The sequence below is a fragment of the Eurosta solidaginis genome, chromosome 4 (genome assembly GCF_040869045.1).
Source record: "Eurosta solidaginis isolate ZX-2024a chromosome 4, ASM4086904v1, whole genome shotgun sequence".
Classification (NCBI taxonomy): Eukaryota; Metazoa; Arthropoda; class Insecta; order Diptera; family Tephritidae; genus Eurosta; species Eurosta solidaginis.
The window spans coordinates 68,776,263-68,791,498 of NC_090322.1; the positions used below are offsets into that span (position 1 = coordinate 68,776,263).

The 15,236-nt window shown below is 37.9% G+C and overlaps 1 protein-coding gene across 8 annotated transcripts in view; it reads left to right on the forward strand.

The window, feature by feature from the left end:
* SK (small conductance calcium-activated potassium channel) overlaps window positions 1-15,236 on the forward strand; it is a 591,679-nt gene that overhangs the window by 404,779 nt on the left and 171,664 nt on the right. For 7 of the 8 annotated variants that reach the window (XR_010952625.1, XR_010952626.1, XM_067782017.1 and 4 more), the window contains exons 10-11: window positions 8,938-9,048; window positions 14,252-14,379. Coding sequence is in view for 6 of the 8 variants with exons in the window: in XM_067782017.1 (XP_067638118.1) it covers window positions 8,938-9,048; window positions 14,252-14,379 (239 nt within the window). In the remaining 2 variants the exon portion in view is untranslated. Of the gene's footprint in view, window positions 1-8,937; window positions 9,049-14,251; window positions 14,713-15,236 lie in introns of those variants that run through there. The other variant, XM_067782023.1, reaches the window with a different exon arrangement.

The window sequence follows — 15,236 nt, forward strand, 5'->3', positions numbered from 1 at the left end:
ATCATGTGAAGTCGCAATTGGGAACGTCACGGTAGTACACAATTTTATAGTGGCAGAGATTGTTGATGAAATCATAATTGGAGTGGACTTCTTAATCGACCAGGGCATCAAGATCGACATGTAAAGCAAGACGATGCGATATAAGAACATGGATGTACCACTTAATTTCGGCTACGAGAGAGGCTACAGCAGTAAACGAGTGCTGGTGGAAGAGAGTCAGCGAATACCACCAAAATCCGAAGCAGTCATCTGGGCAAAGGTTGATGGAGATTGTGGGACAAACAAATTGTGGGTTGTCGAAGCAGCAAACAGATCAACACTGAACATACTTGTAGGAAAAACCCTGGCTATGACAAAACAAGATGGACGTGTTCCGGTAAGAGTACTCAATGAGTTCAATTCACCACTCAAACTGACTAAAGGAGCTATTTTGGGAAAATGCCAAGAGGCTGAAGTAATTATTAACTGTGAACAGCTCCAGGAACACGTTTCAGCCAGTAATACTAATCTTTCAAATGACATCACGGCATGGACGCAGGGGCTAGAGGAAGCATATCAGAGTAAGGCAAAACAACTGCTCCTAAAGTACGCGAACATATTTGACCAGGATGGTTCTAAACCAGGCCGCACCAACGTTGTGAAACATCAAATTGACACTGGAGATGCGAGGCCGATCCGTCAAGCTCCACGTAGTGTTCCACTGACGAAGCGGCAAGTTGTGAGTCCAATTATACAAGAAATGAGCGACAGCGGCGTCATCGAACCATCAGCTAGTCCCTGGAGCTCACCGGTAGTACTTGTAAAGAAGAAGGATGGAAAAATGAGGTTTTGCGTGGACTACCGGAAGTTGAATGACGTTACGAAAAAGGATAGCTACCCATTGCCAAGAATTGACGACACTCTGGACTCGCTCTCTGGTACGACATGGTTTTCCACACTGGACTTGAAAAGCGGCTACTGGCAAGTGGAGGTAAAGGAAGAAGACAAAGAGAAAACAGCCTTCAGCGTCGGAGATGGTCTTTGGCAATTTACAGTAATGCCCTTTGGACTATGTAATGCACCAGCTACTTTTGAGAGACTCATGGACCAGGTACTGAAAGGACTACATTGGAAAACATGCTTGGTGTACCTGGACGACATCTTCGTATTGGGCAAGAACTTTGATGAACATCTTAAGAACTTGGAGGAAGTTTTCCAGAGAATAGCTGGCGCTGGTCTGAAGTTAAGTCCCAAAAAGTGTGCGCTGTTTAAAAAGGAAGTCAATTATTTGGGTCACAAGGTAACGACAGAGGGCATCTGCACTGCGAACGAAAAAATAGAGGCTGTAAAGGATTGGCCAAGACCACAGAACCTACATGAATTGAGAAGTTTTCTTGGGCTGTGCACATATTACCGCCGATTTGTACCAAATTTTTCCAGCGTAGCCCATAGCCTCCATGAGCTTACAAGAAAAAACAAAGCTTTTGAATGGAAGAAGGAGCAAGAAGTGGCTTTCCAAACATTGAAGGAGCGTTTGTGCACTGCCCCAATGTTAGCATATCCGATTCCAGGAGCAACATTTATTCTAGATACAGATGCGAGTGGATATGCTATAGGAGGCGTTTTATCACAACTGGTCGATGGACAGGAGAAGGTAGTTGCATATTACAGCCGTTCGATTGGAAAACCAGAGAGGAACTACTGCGTTACGCGGAGAGAGCTGTTGGCATTGGTAGAGTGCGTCAAACATTTTCACAAATACCTCTACGGCCAGCGATTCCGTGTCAGGACAGATCACGCAGCGTTGAAATGGCTTCTGCAGTTCCGTAATCCGGAAGGACAATTGGCACGGTGGATCGAGCGACTACAAAGCTACGACTTTTCCATTGAGCATCGAAAAGGTAGTACCCATGGAAATGCTGATGCAATGTCACGAAGACCATGTAGTTTGGAATGCAAGCACTGTTCAAAAGCCGAGGCTAAAGAAGACATTATAGATGTCCGGCTAATGAATATAACATGTACAGATGAATGGGACAAGGAACAGCTAAGAAAGTGCCAGCTAGAAGATGCAGATCTGTCACGTGTTATGCAAGGGCTCGAACGAAATGAAAGACCAAACAGAGAAGAGATGTCAGCAGAGAGTCCCATTGCGAAGTCATATTGGGCACAGTGGAACAGTTTAGAATTGATATCCGGTTGCCTTCATCGAGTATGGGAGAGTGAGGATGGTAAATACAAGAATAAACTGATAGTTGTTCCCAGAAAGAGGATTCCTGACGTGCTCAGCGAGCTGCATAATGGTCCAAGCGGAGGTCATCTTGGAATCACGAAGACGCTCGAGAAGATTAAACAGAGATTCTATTGGGTTGGTTGCCGTCAGTCGGTCACTGAGTGGATTGCGAACTGCGAGGTTTGCAGCAGAGCGAAAGGGCCCAGAACACGAAGTCATGGCCAGATGAAGCAATATAACTCAGGTGCGCCATTTGAAAGGATCGCCATGGATGTCGCAGGTCCATTTCCTACTAGTAACCGCGGAAACAAATACGTACTGGTGGTTATGGATTATTTCGGTAAATGGCCAGAGGTATACCCAATCCCAAACCAAGAAGCAGAAACAGTAGCAGAAGTGGTTAAAAACGAATGGGTTGCAAGGTATGGTGTACCAATGGAGTTACATTCTGACCAAGGCAGGAATTTCGAATCAGCTGTGTTCCAGGAAGTGTGTAAGTCATTGGGCATTCGAAAAATACGGACAACTGCATTGCATCCTCAATCCGATGGTATGGTAGAACGATTCAATAGAACATTGGAGGAGCACTTAAGGAAAGTAGTAGACAAGTACCATAAAGAATGGGATACCCGCATACCATTATTCTTGATGGCTTACCGATCAGCAGTGCATGACACAACGGGCCAAACCCCTGCAAAAGTAATTTTTGGCAATGACCTTAGACTGCCAGCTGATTTGAAGTTTGGGATAGATGCCAATGCGGAGAGAAATGTCAGGAAATCCACTAGTGATTTGGAAGAAGAGCTAAGAGAAATACATGATCTGATAAGGCAACGAACAAAGATTATGAGTGACAAGATGAAAGCCAGATACGATAAAGCAATTAATTCCGAAGGTTTTCAGGAAGGAGATTTGGTGCTGTTATACAACCCACAACGTAAAAAAGGTTTGTCCCCGAAATTGCAGTGTAATTGGGAAGGCCCATACAAAGTTGTAAAACGGATCAACGATGTAGTGTACCGCATACAAACCATCGGTAAACCACGAACCAAAATGAAAGTGGTCCATTTAGAAAGGCTGGCAACGTTTAGATCGAGAGATTTGTCTGATCGGGACGATCAGACTTAGGTGGAGGGCAGTGTCACGGATATTACCACCCCTAAGTTATCCCATCACTAAGGCGATGCTAAGGCCATGCCAAGCAGTATTTACGTTAATAATCAAATCAAGTATACACATATATAAGGCAGCCCAGAGAGATGTCACACACAGATGCATTTACTTAAAAGGCTATGTGCGCGCGAGAGACTGTTAACTACAAACATTCACATCAATAATTCAATCTTTATGTATCTACATAAACGAATAAATAATTGCGTCTACACATATGTACGTATACGAGCAGCGGAGCGGCAATGCACAAACACATGCATATATCTTATCTCAGTGGTCACAAGAGAGGGCAATAATTTGTGCACGTAGTTGTGGCTGGCGATTTTGTAGCCGAAACAACTAGTAACTTCTGGAAATCGAAGAGCCTAGAAGTATGCAGCGTAAACTATAAAAGCAGTGCAGGCGAGTAAGAAGTAATTCAGTTTGATTTGAGATTTGGATTAAGCGCTATCTAGCGAGCTATAGCAGTATTATTTTGAATAGTAGAGTTTCATTTGAGCTGTAAATCAGTTTGGTTAATAAGCAAGATATTCGTTGCAAAGTATAAGTGTTATTGTGAAGTACTTGAATAAAGGCCATTTTGCATTATTACATATTGGAGTTATTTATTCAACAGTTTAGCGATACGAACTTAGCAGAGGGTTGCAAATAAGAGGATTTGCAAGAAAATTCGTTACAATATCATTTGGCAATTACTTTCGCCTTCATGTTTGACATAAAGTAAAAAACGCAAAGGCCGACCGTTGCCAGAAGAAATCGTTGAATGAAGCCCTTAAATTTTTTACTACTTCTGTTTACAATAAAATGATCTTCGATACTTAACAGTTCCCTCTTGGGTTTACGCCTTTCCCACTTGGTCGATCATGTGAAACTCTCTCCTTCTTTAATCTCACCCAATGTTATTGGGAGGTCTACGGAGCCATCTTCGAGGGATGTACCCTTTTTAGCGAGCTCATCTGCCATTTCATTCCCATACTTAGCTGTTCACGCCTAAGGACGTCCCGTAGTCTGCGTCTTAGCGCCCTCAAACTACCTTCTAGCAGCTCCGCTGTTTGGCGCCACCAGCTCACACGGCCGTTCCAACCTATAACTACAATTTACGTAACCGTGTTCTCCCCCTCTTTCCGGCACTATCACATGAGTAGGTCGGGGAAACATACTCTTAGTCCCTATCACCTTGTGCTCCGTTTGCCACCACATAATATATATGCTTGCGACGTCTGCCCAATGCTACACCGGGTACTCCGATGCTTACCCAAGGACGTCTAGTCCCAGGGCCCCAACCAGGGCACTTGCGACCTAGCCCCCTCAACCCAGATGCAGTCACCCCCAGAGTGACGACGTCTTCCCCGTTGCACTTCATCGTACTCTAGTATCAAAAAAAAATACTCTTATTTTATACAAATTCTGGTGCACATGAGAAAGTATGACTCGTTGCATTATACATAATATACCCCTTAAACTTGACTAGAATTTCACCACGCAATTTTTATTGCTTAGGTTCATTTTTTCAGTGCAAATTTAAGCTGTCGTTAAAGTTAATCCAAAGAGCTGGTTTAACCTGGCACTGTATTACCGGCCCTAAATCAGTTCTATCGAGCTCGGAAAACAACTAATGTGATATAGAATGTCGCGCCGAAAAAGAAGGACTTTGCCTTTAGAACCACACTGATAGGGGGTATATGTGAGCGTGCTAACTACGAGAAGAGGAAAAACAAGATACCGCGATGTGAGACGGGTCGCTTCACCTCTGTTTTGACAGCGCGAAAACTAGTGCCCTGTATGTCACTTTGTCTGAATTGAAGCTTCCCGCAAAGCTTATATGGATTTTCTTAACGACGTTAAGCAACCCATTCAGCTCCGTAAAGATTGGGAAGCACCATTTTACAGCCGTTTGAAAGCAAACGATACTTCAGACTTAGCGACACGCAATCGTGCGATTTCTTGAACCTGATTACGGAGAATATAATTCTAGCATCTAGCTGCGATGTTACAATTTTTACAAGAGTGTACAATAACTGGCGTACACTGTTGATATATATATCATTGTTTTTAACAAAGGCATGGTAAATTCTACTTTTGGCCTGGATAAGAAATTGGCAATGTGGGAATTGTAGTAATAAGGAACAAGGCAAAATACTTTTTCTCTTTAAAGAAAAGTGCGGAACATTCTGAAGTGAAAACAATATCAACTAGAAATCCAAATGTGAATCACGAGTTCTTTCGAGGAACAATAATCACGTTCTCTAAGTCGCTCGTCTACGTGTCAAAAGAAGATAGAATGGTCCTTTGAGTATTCAAGGAAAATTTTTTGGTATACTCTTGCCAATTAATGCTTCTTTGGACTAGGTAGGCAATTTAAAAGTACAGTCCTCTCTAGGCAAACGAAAATGAGGCTCTACAAGTCACTTATCGTTCCCGTCCTGTTGTATGGTGCAGAAGCATTAATAAAATAAAGTTCTTCGAAAGACTTACGGATTGGCAACGGCGAGTACTGAAGAAGATTTAATTATGAGCTTTACGAACCTTACCCAGATATCAACATAGTGCGAATTAAACACAGCGGCTGCCCTGGCTACGCCATGTTATGCAAATGAAAGTTGATGCTCCGGCTAAGAAAGTATTTTATCGGAACCCGCCCACGCAAGGAGATTTAGAGGGCGGCCCCACTACGCCGGAAAGACCAGGTGGAGAACGATTTAGACTCTCTTAATGTTACCAATTGCCGCCAGTGTGCACTAACTCAGAAACAGTTGCGTGCGTGAAGCGGTAAAAACCCATTTTTTTGACATTTGGCCAAGAGTAAATTTATTCCAAAGACCGATTAGATAAGGGCTTTTAAAATTTTATTAAAATTGTGTGAGCTGTAAGCGAATATTTATACTACCATCACCACTTTTTTTACTAATTTGAAGTGGAGTGTTTTCTAATTGCTTGACTATTCAATTGAAAAAGTGCAGTAGAATGATTGAAAATGTATGTTAAACCCTTTAAATACTATGCGAATTATGTAAAGGCGCTGTGGTTTTATTATATGAGTACAGTTTATATACAAGGGGATAAATAGACTTCACAAAAGATTTTTCCAACAGATAAATAAATACATACAAATATATATAAAAAATACCGGATTGAGATTTATTTTATGTATATGTGAAATAATATTTTGGCAAATACATATATAATAGGTATACAATAAACATGCAGACATATCGCACACCTAGATCAATAAGTAGCTAACTAAAAAGTCTTAAATTTCGAAGTTATGACTAACTCCAGGCGTGCCAATTCAATGCCTACTGAATTGTATACTCGATTTACTAATATATCCTTTAATCAACGAGAAAAGGGTTTTGGTGCATCTAGGTGTGCGATATATAGCTGCGTATTTTGAGCAAAAATGCGCACGTACTTATTTCAATTTTTACGCAAAAAAAAATTCTCTGATAACATTATTATAAAGTTGGCCTCTTTGACTAGAACAATGTATAACTTATGTATCTTATAGGCTATTCATTAAAGCATCGAATCCCAAAGGTCTTTTGCAACTACGGGATTCCGGGATTTGAAAACGATCGTAGTGACAAAGTACCAGTTTAACAAAAAAACCTTTAATTATTAGAAAAATATCTGTTTCCTTTGAAATTGGACCATTGAAATTTCAAACGTCTAAAGAAAGCTATACTTTACCAGGAAAAGAGGATTTCCTGTGGGTTCAAATTGAAACTTAGAAAAATGAACCAATTAAAGATATTTAAATTTGCAAAATGAGATCCCGAAATCCCGGGATTGTTTTAAATGTAAAATCGGGATTTCAGAATGGCAACTTGGCACGGGAAGCCAGGTATTCAGTATCATGATTTATTGCTCATGCTTAGCCCGTATTTAGCATTTTGACCGCATTTTAAGATTTAGCCTAACGTGCAACAGTTATTTTCGCATTAGCCATATTGACAGCAATATGTGATTTAATGCGACCGCATTTTAGCTTTAACAATGTAAATGCGGATGCCAAGTTGCGTAATGCTGGTTATTCGGAGCAGTACCCACTGTTATTCGATGTTTGTTTGTAAATTCATCGTACTTGTAAATAAGCGTGTGTGTTTTAATTTTCTACAATAATTTTGGATGTATAATGTGTGACTCCATTCACCGAACTAAAAATTTACAAAGTGCGCGTGCATAAAAACAGCATCAGACGCTGTTGCATACACTGGCGGCCACTTTTGTCTAGCCAATCGTGGGTTACTGATATAAAGCAAATTTGTCAAAAATTTACAGTATAAACAAAGTTTGATATGTAAACAAAAAGCACGTGGGTCAGAAGTTGGTAAACAAAAAACATATGCTTCGAACTGTGCAAATGCGCAATTCCGAAATGCGGCCAGCATCAACAATGCACGATAATGCAAAATGCTAAATGCTAAAAGGAACATGAACATGGTATTAGAAATATATTAGATCGCTTGTGTACATATCGCACCGTAAGCCAAAAAGTCACAACTCAAAAAATGAGACAGCCCTAAAGTCCAGCCTCCGCTAACGCTAAGACTTCATCGCCAAAAATATCTAAGTGTGCATTTAGGCTGTTATTCCTTGAGATTCTATGGTACTAAAAGTTGCATAATTTCCTGCGCACTTGATACTGTTTTAGATATTTTTCGCGATGTAGTTTAAGCGTTGGCGCAGGTTGGAATTTGGGGGCAGCCTGAAATTGCTGAATATTTTGCAGCTTCTTTTAACGTTCGAATCTCTCAACTGTCGAATAATTAACTCCAATATTCAGTATAGCAAAATGGTCTTCATTTAGTACTTCACAATTACAATTATCGCGTTCTATAGCGTGTTAAAATCAAAGTGATCGATTCTTGCTTGCACCGCGCTGCTTTTATACTCTCAGTTAGCCTCGTTCAACTATTTCTCCTAAGGTCTAGACTTTTCACGAACATGCCACCTGGAATATTTGTATCGCATACTTGGTTGTCTAGCTATATACGTGTGTATGTGAGAGCAACAGCTTCTGCTCTTAGCCGATGATAACTTGATGTGTGATTGTTTCTCCTTCTTCTTCGCTCTTATCTGCTGACTACATGTGTGTATGTGAAGTAATCTCTTCGCTTCCAGCTGCTGGTTGTGTGTGTGAAATATTCTTCGTTGCATTCTATGTATGGGTGTAAATGGCTTACCGTCGTTGTGTTTATTTGCTAACAGCATAGTGATGTGAAAAATGGCAATATTCGCCACAATATCAAAAAGTATGTGTTATTTCGTAAAAACATTACAAGCTCATTTGCGGAAGTAAATGTGTGTGTTTGATATATTTTATTGAGTTGTGCCTCATTTTGGTTTAGGCAGCAATATGTATGAATGTAAACTTTCAACTTTGTTGAAAAAAAAATTCATATAAGGATAAAAGCTGCTTTGTAAAATCCTATACAGATATATATGTAGCCTTAATTATTGGTTTATTTACAAGCAATATTTCTAAGTATCTTTATGTATAACAATAATTATTCATTGTTAGTAACAATAACCTATTAACAATATTCCAGGGCGCCGGTTGTACGGCGTTGCTTGTTGCGGTTGTATCGAGGAAAATGGAACTTACTCGAGCGGAGAAGCATGTACATAACTTTATGATGGACACACAATTAACAAAAAGGGTATTTTAAAAATGTTTCCTTCTTAATTTTATGAGTTACTTTCTTCAAAATAAAAAGTCGCCTATTTCAAGTAATGCTCTTAACGTATGATTTATTATATACTGAAAGAAAAGTTAATATCCTTTTAAAACGATTTCTGGTAGGATATACAAAGTATGTTTATTTATGCATTGGATTACATACATATATTGTACTAATTTCAAGTTATTCACTTAAAATATCTATTTCAATTATTAGCATAGATTTTAGCTTAAGTACATCGCTTCCATATATTTCATAGTCATAGTTTTTTCCAAGATCTTAATCGAAAATATGTGTTGATACTGCAGAAGTATGAATTTAAAACCACTATTTATGTATTTATATCTTTATGCAATTTTAAACCTATTTAAATTATTTAAACCTATTTTCGAAAAAAAAAAATGTAGATGCCCACATTCATTATTAGGACGGCCGTATACATGTGGGTACTTCCATGAAATTAGTACATAGTTGCATGACCCTTATTCTTTAGAATTGCAGCACAGCGATGTGGCGTTGAGTCAACAAGTTTTTAGCATCTTTCAACTGAAATAGACTACCATGTTTTTTTGTACCTTCCCATAATTGCGTATTCGATGTTGGCTTGCGTTGGGCGACTGCATCTTTGACATCAACACACAAATTTTCACTGGGGTTTATGTCTGGCGCCCATGTGATCTAGTTTTCCTCTGGCATATGGCAGCATGATGTCCTTGAACATATCAACAAATGAAGATATGAAGAAAAGCATGCCCATACCATAATACTGGAACCTCCATGTTTTACGGGTTTTGTTGTATACTTCGGCTGATATTCAGTATTAGGTGGCCGTCTTACATATTGGCGTGTTTCTTTTCCACATTACTTAATAAAGATAATGAAAATTTGCTCATTAGCTATAGAATATCAACTAAATAAACTAACCTCAACGTTCCTTTTAAATTTTTCACAAAGTAGCGATAGTAATAATTTTTTATACACTTTTTTACGCACTACTAAGATTTTGACTGACTAACTGTTGTAGCTATAAAGAAACTTCCCGAAGGTTTTTCGGAGTTTTATCGATGTTGAGAGTCCTTTGCCGGATATAAATCCGGAACGTTCTGGTAACAAGTACCATTAAGGTAGTAGCCCAACCATCTCTGAAGTAGTTTAATATGACGACATTGAGCCTTTTAGGCCATACCACACTTTACCCTTTAGGGGTGCAGAAGCTCTGAATTACGCTTATCCACCCCTTTGATTCCCTATGCGCTTAATCAATTTCTTTTTCAGGCTTAGAACCCTCTTAGAAAATAATTTTGATCTTGACCGCCAAAAAATCCCCAACAGCTGCCATAATGTCACTATCACCGTCAGGTTTCGCCCATGGCCAGCGTACAACTGTGGAATATGGAGGAGAATAATCTAATAATGTTTCCAGTTCGTCGCTGTGAATGTCAAGCAGAGGTATTTGAATCAGCGTTGAATAAATTTTTTTCCATATTTATGTTCACTCCTCGGCAGCTCATAAATAAATATATAGCTTTTGAGAACATTGACATAATTAAGTTAATTTTTTCCTAAAATAATTAACAACTGAGCAATTAGTGAACCATTATTTTTATCTTTGCCGATTATGATTACTTTTGGGTCGCCCGCGTATATACACTGATAATTATGAGAGATGATTGACGTTCTCATGGAAAAACCCGTTTGTTATCAGTTTCATGTACTCTTTACAACTTTAGTCATAGGTAGTTAAGCTACTTAAAAATTAATGCATATACAAGGTGTTTTCCAACCAACTTTAATGTTATATTCTGTGGCTAATTTCAAGAAGAAAGAGGCCGTAAGTTGGTTATATCCTCTGAAGCGAATTTCCCACGCTGGAAAAGTTAGGCTTAGTTGATGTGGATTAAAATCTTTTAATAGACAATTTCTTAAACATGTTTTATCAGTCACTTTATACGTGTGAAAGATTTGCCCTTTCACTACCATGGTGATCATGCATCCCATTAAAATTTCAAAAAACGACAAAAATCCAATTCGCACTATATCTGAATAAGGAAACATCCTATTGGTACTTATTAGTATTTTCTTTTCATAACCAGCTGTTTTAGGTTTGTTTATTGAGCCCAGACATTTTTACAGTTATTTTTTGACAACGAGTATTGTGGAATGTGTGCGTGCTACTGAAAAGTGAGTCGATATACGAGTAAAAATAAGCTTTACTAGACCTGAAATTTCTTTTGCGAAAGCATATAAGTGTCCTACATAAGATTCAAGTGAGTAAGCAACAATGTGTTACAAATATGTATGTTCTTCTAAGTGTGTTTTTTTATTGCGCGATGATATGTGCCTTTGGTATGGTTTAGGCTACATAAATGGGACATATTATCTCTTCGGCGTACAAATATGAAAAGTTTTATTAATTTGAGAGTTTTCTAAATTTGTAGAATGAATAGAAAAAGGAATGGTGGTAGATTGACGAAATATGAAGTTGTTGCTTTGGTAAATCATAGCGACTCTGAGCTTCGCGATTTTAGTGCTTAAGATGCCCAGTATATGCCAGATTCCGATGAAGAATCAAATAAAGCATCGAACAATCCGGATGAAAATGAAACACCAAAGCCCTCGAATGAGAATTCCAGAATTCAAGGCTCTAACCCAGATGAAGAGAATGTTCATAGTTCATCAATGCCGTCCAATGAGCGTTCCAATCTACCAGCAGTATGGGTAGACCCATCGGGCTTATTTTGTCCTCAATTTTCTATTACTGAAGAGATTGAACCCATTATATTAGCTCCGATTTCAAGAAATTCTACTGAGCTCCAAGTATATAAATGTATATTTCCTAATCCCTCTCTAGTTTTATTGCTGAATGCACGAATGAACGGTTGGCCCTCCTAAAAGTAAAAGGAAACCGTAAGATTTTGTTAGGGATTTCGCTTACCATTGGTTATAATAAACTTCTACAGATTTCTGATTACTGTGTGATTGCTATCAAAATTTAATATCAAAACTATATTTTAATTTTCCCAAGCAACCGGAAACGGCATCAAGACTGTATTATATAGAGGAAGCTGTCAATTGCTTGAAGTATACTTTTATAAAAGCCCGAAGCAGATGAATCGATGGCTAAATTCAAGGCGCGATCTTCACTAAGCAGTATCTTCCGCTGAAGACCACTAACGTGGTATTAAAATTTGGCAAAGATGTAACTCTAAAAGTGGATACTCTTACGATTTTAACATTTACGCTGGTAGCGATAACAACCCAGCCCAACCTAGACCTTTAGGTGAGAGGGTCGTTACCAAATTGTGCGAAACTGTGTGGAATCCATGCACGGTTCTGGTTTTTGATAGATTTTTCACGTCATACGATCTGATGAAAACTTAACCATTTGCTTGCGTCGGGATATGTATCCAGAACCGGAAAAATGTGCCTGTAATCACTAACCGTTAGGAGAAAGGCGAATTTATATTTCGAATTAGTGAAGCAGGTATAATGGTTGCAAAATGGCAAGACTCACGAGAAGTTGTTGTGATGAGTAACTGTCATAAGCCTACAACATCCACTATCTTTCGAACGTCGAAAGATGGATTCAGAATATCCATCATCTGTCCTGAAGCCTTAGCTTTCTATAATCAGAGCATGGGTGGAGTTGACATATCTGACCAAAAAGTTAAGACTTACGATCAAAACAGAAAATCATCAAAATGGTGGCGTAAGGTCTTCTTCAAGCTTTTAATCACGTCTGTTGTAAATGCGCACATCCTTTATCAGGAAAATATCCACAAAAAATCAATACTAAAAGAATTCATTGTTCAACTTGCAGAGCAGCTCATTGCGCAGGGTAGAGCCAGGACAACAGTTAAAAGGACATCTACAACAAAGGGTCCAAGGTCAAAAAGAACAATAAAACAAGACCGACGTAGACGTTGTGCAGCTCAACTGGAAAAGAAAAACGAAGTTATTATATTTGATCCATGTGTAAAGAACTTTTGTGTTTTGATTGTTTCGGCAAATTTCATAAATAAATTATAAAAAATTAGACACAAAAGTAAAAATAAACGTTCGTTATTTTTTAATATATGCTACCGATGGGACATTTCATCCCAATTCGTGGTTTGTAAAAAACCAACGGGACATATTATCCAAGCACATTTTCACTTTTTTAAAGACATTCGATTTTTTTTTTTCTAATTTTTTTTCCTGAAGTTGGGTGTTATATCTATCTAAAAAAATTACCTTACTGTTTATAGTACGGTAGTGAAAGGGTTAAGGTTAGGTTAGGTTGAATTGTCCGGTGCTTGAGGACCTCGCATAGACTTATAGCGTATTATTTTCTGGCAAAAGTGTTACGCTTTTTGTATGCTCCGAAAGGGTTGTAAACATATTTTGTTCCATTCTAAAAAACAGGCACCGCCTGCACGGGGTATATAAAAACGTTTCACTTTTACCCTGAATGAAACGACGTTGTGAAAGAGTACCCCTGCCAAACCAGCTGATCGTGATAATTTATTTTCGTTACTTTACAAATTTTTAGCGAAGAAAATTGGAATGAAAGCAATAAATGCTAATGAATTTTTATTATTATTGACAAGACGCTTGTGGGAATCAGCTGATACACGGGGTAGCCATTTATGTTCTTTTCATGCACTATAAAAGTTAACACTTTTCAAGAGTAGGAGTAACTATTACGGTTTTACTATTTCTTTAGGCAACAATTTTTTTCACAAACGAAAACGATATTAATGTGGCCATAATGTTATTAAAAATTTACGTGATGACCAAACTAAAAACCCTTATCATGATAACTTCGTCCGCTTTGCAAATACTAGCTGCTTCTAGAAAGAAATTTTCTTAAAGTTCGATAAAATTTTTTGTCGAATTAGCCTTCGTTTTTCAGCGTTAGGCATTTAAATCAAAAGCTATAATCAATTAAAGGCGCATCCACCTGTTCCAGCATGTCGGAAAATTGGCTGCTATGCCTAGGGGCTTCGAGATAGAACCCAAGGTTTCCTTTAAGTCGTATAGGTTCGTTGCAAAATACCCTGTATATGTATGTATATAATATGAACTTATTTTTAATATTAGAACATATTTTCTAATCTTTTTTTATATAATTCATTAATTAGTTCAATTAAATAGTTTTAATTAAAATGTATTCCATCTCTTCCTTATAACGTAATTTTAGCTGAAAAATGCAGCGGCAAATGTTCTTCGTGAAACTTGGCTCATTTACAAACATACAAGACTAGTAAAACGGGTTAATCCCGGACGTGTAAGAACCCACCAAAGAAAGTTCCTTCTAGCTATATATGCGTGAGTATTCTAGCCAATCCTGTCTCACAAATTTGTTGTGCAATGTGATCTGTCAAAGTCATGCGAGTTAACCGAAATTGAACATTGTACATACAATAAAAACAAAGACGTATTCGTAAATTCTCACCCCAAATTTGTCCAATGGTCAACATTTTAATTATTACAATTATTAAATAATATTAATAAAATTGAGCTTTGCAATTTACTTATAGTTTTTGTTTTATTCCACCTTATAACCACCTCAAGCGAACATGCACCAAAATGTTCATGTAAAAAGTGCTTGTTTAACATGCATGTATTTCCATATAAATATTTATTACCTTTTGGATAAATCCATTGTTTTTATTTCCATACTAACCCAAAGATAATCAAGATGGTCGTTATTCAAAGACTTACCTACCTGCAACATAAGTGATAAGCAAACAAACCCTTATACATATGTGGGTGTGCATGGAAAGTCAGCTATTTCATACTAATATGCTCTAAATATATTTAACCTTAATCCCACATTACTCTCAGATATATTTGTGCATTAAGGGATCTTTATCTTATGTTCAGTAAATTTGTTGGATCAATTTTTTATTCAACTATTTTCAACTTAAACAAAATGGGCTCATGGAAATTTTGTTATCTGAACTCGTTTTACTAGCCTGTAACTAGGTTGTAAAGCCCTGTTTACATACTGCACAAATGCACAAAAACAACAACAATAATATACATATGTTACATGTATGTCAAATATTATGCGAGCTACGTGCGTTTGCATAAAATTAGTGACAACAAAATAAATGTGACAAGTCGTTAATTTTGTAGAATTTCGTATCTCAAATTGTAATTTGATCACTAAACCACCACAA